This window comes from Pseudochaenichthys georgianus, unplaced genomic scaffold (assembly GCF_902827115.2).
Source record: "Pseudochaenichthys georgianus unplaced genomic scaffold, fPseGeo1.2 scaffold_404_arrow_ctg1, whole genome shotgun sequence".
Taxonomy (NCBI): Eukaryota; Metazoa; Chordata; class Actinopteri; order Perciformes; family Channichthyidae; genus Pseudochaenichthys; species Pseudochaenichthys georgianus.
The window spans coordinates 21,429-29,941 of NW_027262969.1; the positions used below are offsets into that span (position 1 = coordinate 21,429).

The following is an 8,513-nucleotide window of genomic DNA, read 5'->3' on the forward strand; positions in this document are numbered from 1 at the left end:
GCATTCTTGTAACGCAATGCCCTGGTAGGCCAGTAGGGTATAATGAGTTCTTTAAGGTAAGATGGCGCCTGCCCATTAAGGGCTTTGTAGGCGAGAAGAAGAATTTTAAATTCTAGCCTGTGTTCTATAGGGAGCCAGTGTAAGGCAGCCAGAACAGGAGTAATGTGGTCCCTTTTCCTAACTCTGGTTAGTACACGAGCTGCAGCATTTTGAATCAGCTGAAGCGACTTGACTGACTTCTTGGTACTCCCTGATAATAAAGAGTTACAATAATCTAGCCTAGAAGTAACAAATGCATGGACTAGTTTCTCTGCATCGTTTTGAGGCAAGATATGCCTGATTTTTGCAATGTTACGTAGATGGAAGTAGGCGGTCCTTGAAATTGATTTTATGTGGGCGTTAAAGGATAAATCCTGATCAAATATAACACCAATATTCCTTACAGTCTCACTGGAGGCCAAATTAATGCCATCCATAGTTAGTATATCTTTAGATAATTTGTTTCGTAGATTCTTCGGGCCAAGTACAATAACTTCAGTTTTGGTCGTGTTTAACATCAAAAAGTTTAAGGTCATCCACGTTTTTAAGTCCCTGAGGCAGTCTTGAATTCTATTTAGATGATTAATTTCATCAGGCTTGATTGATAAATATAATTGAGTATCATCTGCATAACAATGAAAGTTTACAGAATGATTCCTTATAATATTGCCTAACGGATATAATGTGAACAAAATAGGTCCGAGCACTGAGCCCTGTGGCACTCCATGGCTAACTTTGGTTTGGGTGGAAGATTCATCGTTAACACTTACAAACTGAGAGCGTTCAGATAGATAGGACCTAAACCAGCCTAAAGCAGTTCCCTGTATGCCAACTAAGTGCTCTAGTCTTTGCAATAGGATATCATGGTCGATAGTATCAAATGCAGCACTGAGATCGAGCAAAACAAGAATAGAGACAAGTCCCTTGTCTGAGGCTATTAGAATGTCATTTGTGACTTTAACCAGAGCTGTCTCTGTGCTATGATGTGTTCTAAAGCCAGACTGAAAATCTTCAAATAAATCATTGTTTTTTAAGTAATCACACAGCTGTTTTGCGACCGCTTTCTCAAGAATATTTGAGATGAACAGAAGATTAGAAATAGGTCTATAGTTGGCTAAAACCTCTGGATCGAGGTTGTGCTTTTTAAGAAGCGGTTTTATCACTGCTACTTTGAATGATTGTGGAACATAGCCTGATAATAAAGACATATTCATACTATTTAATAAAGAAGTGCTAATTAATGGAAAAACTTCCTTCAACAGCTTAGTTGGAATTGGGTCTAACATACACGTTGATGGTTTAGAAGAGAGAATCATTGAATGTAATTGTTCAAGGTTAATGGCTGAAAAGCATTCTAGTTTACTATCTAGTGTAATATTAGAACTTACGTTTCCGGGAGCTGTTGATAACACTATACTGGTCAAAGGCAAGAGGTCATTAATTTTGTTTCTAAGAGTAACAATTTTATCGTTAAAAAAGCACATAAAATCATTACTACTGAGTGCTATGGGAATAGAAGGCTCAATCTATTCAATCAATATATGTACTTATTTTTACGGTTTGCATATGAGGTGGTCCGCGAAAATCCTTGATAATAAATAGTGGTCCGCATAAACAAAAAGTTTGAGAACCCCTGCTCTAGGGCGGGGGGGTCAAACTCAGTTTCATCGTGGGCCACATCAGCATTATGGTTGCACTCAAAGGGCCGGTCGTAACTTTCAATCTCAATCTTTATTTATTTATAGAGCACATTTAAAACAAAGTGTTCCACATATCAAATAACACAATAGGAGTAAAACAATAAAACAATAATACAAAGCACAATAACTAGAAACATATAAAAACAAATACAAATATCAAAATGTTATGTTCAACTAGTTTTAAAAGCCAGTTCAAAACTTTAAGACTATATTTTGACACTGTTTCTCATACAGTCCTCCTGAAATGCCTCTCTGACAACCTTGGCATCACTGGCACAGCTCTGTCATGGTTTCAGTCCTATCTATCAACCAGGTCTCAGTTTGTTAGCATCAGCGGCTCATCCTCCCCCTCGGCCCCAGTCAACCATGGTGTCCCCCAAGGCTCCGTGCTTGGTCCCCTACTTTTCACCATTTACATGCTCCCCCTTGGCCAGATCATACGTCAATTCGTTCTCAATTTCCACTGCTACGCTGACGACACTCAGCTCTATCTCAGCACCTCACCATCCGCCCAGCTCCCTCCACAGTCTTTGTTCAACTGTCTCCATGCCATAAAAACCTGGATGACAGCAAATCTACTCAAACTCAACAGTAAGAAGACTGAGCTCATGGTTGTGGCCCCCAAAGCACTGCTCCGGAAGGTTGGGGATCTCCTCCTCCACATTGACGGCTGTTCCATCTCCCCGTCTCCCGAAGTCCGTAACCTGGGTGTCATCCTTGACTCCACTCTCTCATTTCAGTCACACATCAAATCCGTCACTAAGTCTGCCTTCTATCACCTCAGGAACATCTCCCGTCTACGACCATCACTCTCTGATTCCGTGGCCGAGACCCTCATTCATGCTTTCCTCTCCTCCCGGTTGGATTACTGCAACGGAGTCCTGTTCGGGGTTCCCAGTAAAGCCCCGGACAGGCTCCAGTATGTGCAGAACTCGGCTGCCAGGGTGCTCACTCACACCAAGCCCTGGCAGCACATCACCCCCACCCAGATCCACCTCCACTGGCTCCCAGTCAAGCACCGTATCACCTATAAACTCCTTCTTCTGACTTACAAATCCCTCCATGCCCTCGCCCCCCAATACCTGTCTGACCTTCTCCGCTACCACACTCCATCCCGGAAGCTAAGATCATCTGGACAGGATCTCCTCTCCACCCCCCGCACCAGGTTGCGGCCTTTTGGTGACAGAGCCTTCAGTGTGGCATCCCCCACCCTCTGGAACTCTCTCCCCCCCGAAATCCGCAGCGCCCCAACCCTGGACATTTTCAAAAAAGCCCTCAAAACGCACCTTTTTACCAAGGCTTTCCCCACTGTATAGTTAGTTTAATAGGTTTCCGCTACTTCCCCCCCCACCCCCTTAACCTGTCTGCCTTTTTTCCCCTACTCCCCCCCCCTACCCGACTTGTAAAGCGACCTTGGGTTTCCTGAAAGGCGCTATACAAATATTATATATTATTATTATTATTATTATATATAAATACATATTTAAATATATCATATATTTAAAATTATGTATTATATTACATTATTGCCTCCGCATTGGATTATTATTGGATAGTGTAATAACTTCATGATTAACTAAGTCTGAAAAGCAGAAGTCTGGGGCAAATAATTGCAAGTCTCTTCAGTGTGCACGTCACAACATGAGATGCATTGTGGGACATGTAGTTTATGCCACATCAAATATAGTCGCGGGCCGCATTTGGCCCCCGGGCCTTTAGTTTGACACCGCTGCTCTAAGGGTGACAAGTGCATGCTGTTTTTTTTAAATTAGATAAACAGATTCAGCAAAGATGGAAACAGTGGCAAATCGTTTCCACACACTGCACTTGGTGTTGAAACACTTCTTCAGTTCAGAAGAAAAACACTGGAGGTGAAATGAGGAACCAGAAAACATCTTCCCACGTTCAACTTCCCCTCTTCTGTGGCTTATCTGATGTTATCATCGGTACAGAGTTCTCGTTAAAGAAGCAGCCGGGGAGAGACTCTGACAGTCGAGAGCCAGAGACCGAGAGAGAAGCACGATGTCTGAATTCAGAAGGATCGTGATGTCTTCATTCCTGATGCTGCTGCTCCACTTTCCAGGTGAGGACGCAGAGAACACACACTGTTCACGACTGTTAGTGAAAGCTAGTGAGGGCGTCTTTCATTGAAATCGATGTATCCTTGGGCGAGATGCTGAACCCCAAGTCGCTCCCAATGGGGAACGGTGTGTGAAAGATACCTTCTGTCGTGGTGTTTTGATCCGTTTCTACATTTAATATCCACTCTCCTCTATCGGGGTGTGGGCTATGACGCGCCTCTCTTTGCTTCCTAACTAACTTTGCAGAGATCGTTGTAGCGTTGAATCACATCAGGTTTATTCTTTGATCCAGGCGACATACAAACATGAAGACAAACTTCCTCGCTTCAAAGTAACTAAAAGTTCTCCTTATCAAAAAAGAACACGGTTAAAAGACTCTACCGCTTCCTGTCTAATCACACCCTCAGCTGTGAACCAACGTCATGCCATATATAGACATACAGACATACAGACATATAGACATGCACGTCATATCTGACAGCAAAGAAGTGAGACTTAAACTAACATATTTTAAAGCGTAGTGTGACTCACTAAAATAAATAGTTAGGAGTTTACTCTAAAGGCTTTTAGTAATAAGACAAACATTCAAAGCATAATGATGAAAGGGAAATGGCTCTAACCTCTGCATTGAGCAAGGGGCACATTGCTCTGTATGAACTGGGTGTGAAGAAAGCTTACACACCTTCCGGCGCAGACTGAAAACTCATCTCTTTCGACTCCACTTCGAGGATAGAACTATTAACAAAGCACTTATATACTAATAAAGGACTGGCTTACCTAAAGCCAGTTGAGTAGCACTTGAAATGTTTAGCTCTATGAAACCTGATGTTGTCACGGGTGAGTGAAGGAAGCAGGACCCAAATGCAGATAACCTTTGAGAAACCCTTTATTTCAAGGAGAAATGATACATACAGAACAGAACACTCTCCGGTGAACTCCGTCACCAACAAACAATGACCCAACACTGAACACAGACAGAGACAAGACTAAATACAAGAAGGGGTAATCATGACAACGAGAAACAGCCGGGCAGGGGAGGAGAAACACAAGGACAACAGGTGAACACAATCGGGTAATCAGGGAGGGAAACAGACAGAAAGCAGACAGGCAGGAAACGGGGGTGAACACTTAACACAATAAGACAGGAAACCCACAGACAAGAAAAACACCAACACAGACAAAACTACAAACGTGACCTAACATGTGAATTGTGACAGATGTACTTTATGATTCTGTTTTCTTCAAGTTTGTATTTTCTTGGTCGAACGCACTTATTGTAAGTCGCTTTGGATAAAAGCGTCAGCTCAATGTAATGAATGTGAAAGTGATTGTCACCCTCACTCTGAACGCTTCAGTTAGTGATGTGGATCAGTAATTAACTCTGGTTTGAATGAGTCGTTAAATGATTCATTAAACAGATCAACCAGAACTCTAACTCTTTACCTTTTCATATAATACATCATTATTCTGTCAGCATTTATCACGTCTATATTTCCTTCTGCTTTTTCCCCAACAGCTGCAGATGGGAAAGATTACTTCCTCACTGTCAGAGCTGGAGATGAAGTCACTTTGCCTTTTGACAACGTGATGCCTGATCAGGATAAGTGTGAGAGTACTAAGTGGTACTTCTTTGATTCAGGAGGTTCAGTGGTGAAGCTGTTTGAAGACGGACAGATTCACAAAGCAGCCAAAGCTAAATCAGACAGACTGAGAGTTACAGAGAACTGTGCTCTGAGTATGAAGAAGGTCACAGAGGAGGATGCTGGTGTTTACCTCTGCAGACAGGTCAGATCAGGAGAACAACAAGGTCCAGTCTCTGATGTTCTTCTGTCTGTTGTTTCCAGTGAGTATTTACATCATGATGTTTCAAACTGTCTCTATAGAGCAATATACTGAATCATTACAGTGATGAAGTTACTCCTGTTGTCTTTCTCTCTCAATATCTCCGTCTTCAGTGACTGAGCATCAGGACAACGATGAGGTGACGTTACGCTGCTCTGTGGAGACACGTAGAGGGTGTGGACTCTCAGTGAAGTGGCTGCTTCAGGGTCGAGATGTGGACAGAGATCACAGAGAGATAAAGACATCACAGTCACCCTGCTCTGCCTCTGTGACATTTCTGACTTCTCTCTTTAGTCACACAACAAGGTCTGAGTTTTTTACTTGTGCAGTAACTGATGGTGACACAGGAGAAGTGCGTCTGTTTCCCCTCAGCCCTCAGTCCTCAGGTGAGAACACGATAAGCTGTTTAAAATCACTTCTAACAGTCTTGTTATTAGAATATACTGAAACAACACATTTACAACGTCTCACATTTATCAGGGATGTAATGAGTTTCTGAAATGTGAAGAGACGGATGGTTCTGGTAAAAAAGAGAAGCTCTTAATTGAGAAACCAGGTTAGAATATAATGAGTGGTTTCAAATCACTTATCACACATTTACTACAGTTTTTTGCATGATGTTGTTTTATTCCTGAAGGTGATGCTACAACAACTGGAACACCAGCAACTGATGGAAGGACATCTGAAAGGAACAAAGGAACAGGAGCAGACTGCAAACATCCAGAAGGACCAGGTAGAGACTGAAGAGAAGAAATACATTAACAGCTAAAAACCTCTGACTGTATTTCACACTTGGGACTTCTCTCTCTCCAGCTGTGTGGTGGCTCATCCTGGTGTCTGTGGGGTTAGCAGCTCTCATCGTCACCGTGGTTACGGTCCACATCTGGACCAGAGCTAAAGGTGAGGGTTCATAGATTCAAGAGAAAAGACAAAGCAAACCGTGGAAGCTGAAGTCAACATGTTTGTCTTTTTGTTTTTTTCAGGGGGCGAAAAACGGATGAGAAAAAACCTGGTGAGTTTAAATATAAAATAATAGCTTGTAATATTTATTATTTTCATTAAACTGTGATACTCTAATATATAAATACTCTAATAATACAAATATAGCTACATTGAAAGTGCTGATTATGCAGAATGTAATAATATAATATCGGATTATAATAAGTGATGTTTTAATGTGTATCACTTCCATTTGCAATGAATGGTTTATTAAAATGACTTACATACTACTGGGTAGCTGAACTAGTTATATTTGTCATGTAATCCATCATAGATGGAGATTTCTGCTCAATTTAAGAATGAAGTAAATACAAAATTAAAAAAAGGAATATAAAAGATGTTAAAGCAAGAATGTGTAATAAAGATGAATGGATGAAGACGAGTAAAAAGTTCAACACGAAGCTCCAAAACAAGGAGCCGTTAAAGTGTAAAGTAGCATTAACTGATGATAGTCAAGTCAAGTCCTTCAAATGGACTGAAGTAGAAAACTGAGTAAATGTACTTCGTTACTTTCCAGCTCTGCTGTGTGTTTTTACCATGTCTCTGTTCCATGTTGACAGGAGCAGAATGATGAAGATGAGGTGAACTATGAAAACGATGGAGGGGCCTCTGCCTCTGTGTGACTGATCAACAACATCAACTCCCCTCAGAGTCCATGCTGTCAAACATCACCTCCTCATATGTTACAGGAGAAAACAGGAGAACCATGAGATCATTGGAACATTTCTGATGCCTGAGAGCACCTGAGCCCCACGAGAGCCCTTCAGAAACTCACCTCCATATGATAGCAAACACAGCTTATTATATTCATTCCTTTCTGATGACTGAGAGCACCTGAGCAGTGTTCATTTTGGCAGCTGTTTTTTATTTAGTCTTTAGACGATAATGGTTTTAGTCACATTTTAGTCCTTTTCATCCATCATAGTTTTAGTCCAGTTTTAGTCGATGAAAAATCATTACATTTTAGTCAACTTTTCGTCAAAATGGTTTCTCTCTTTAAACTGATTCAGTTAGGCAAATACAGGAATCTGAAATTGGAATCAAGGGGACAGCATCAAGTGTTGAAATTCGTAAGGCAACATTTCACTCTCTTAACACTTTACTTTTAACGGTATTACGCTGCAGCGTGTCTGTTAGGCCCCGCCCCCCGCACACACAGAGAGAGTTAGGCCCCTCCCCCCGCATACACAGAGAGAGTTAGGCCCCTCCCCCACACACAGACGACACACTTCAGAAACTCAACTCCATAAGATTGGAAACATAGATTATTATATTCATTCCTTTCTGATTTAACATCCTTTAATTATGCTCTCACATTCCCATACATAGTTATACTGCTTACACTGTATATTTCTGATTTAATGCTGTTTATTCTGAACATATCAATATTAGCAGTACTTGTACTTACACCGTATACCTTCACTTCTCACTGTAACGGCTGCACATGTTCAAACATACAAGTGTTGGGTTGAATACACAAAATATTGAAATTGTAAAATGATCCATACATATGTTTTCTTAATTGTGTTCTCTAGGGAAAATCATTCACCCGAGTGTCGATTTAATAACTTTAATAAATGCTTTTATCTCGTTTTTCAATTAATGATTCATAGCGTGTACTTATACCTACAGTATATATACCTGTACTACCTACTGTAACTGCTGTATATCTCTGATCAATTGTCTACACAATAGGATGTTTAGATAATGCTTATTCTAACAGTTAGCATGCTTATGTATATCATCAATATATTTCATACAGATATATTGAAATTTTGTAATACACTATATTTCCTTTTCCTGACTAAATCAGTCTGGTATCAGAGGACAATAAGGTTTCCCACAATGCTCT

General features: G+C 40.9%; 1 protein-coding gene across 2 annotated transcripts; it reads left to right on the plus strand.

Annotated features, from left to right (window-relative positions):
* Positions 1-3,621: 3,621 nt before the first annotated feature.
* On the plus strand, positions 3,622-8,260 carry LOC117442270 (uncharacterized). Of its 2 annotated transcripts, none has more exons than XM_034078267.2 (7): positions 3,622-3,822; positions 5,337-5,663; positions 5,776-6,048; positions 6,300-6,395; positions 6,476-6,562; positions 6,646-6,674; positions 7,222-8,260. In XM_034078267.2, exons 1-7 carry the CDS (start codon positions 3,762-3,764, stop codon positions 7,282-7,284), a joined length of 936 nt encoding a protein of 311 aa, XP_033934158.1. In that variant the 5' UTR covers positions 3,622-3,761; the 3' UTR covers positions 7,285-8,260. The 2 variants fall into 2 exon arrangements, with proteins under 2 accessions (XP_033934158.1, XP_033934161.1); XM_034078270.2 differs by having other exon boundaries at positions 6,010-6,048.
* Positions 8,261-8,513: the final 253 nt, after the last annotated feature.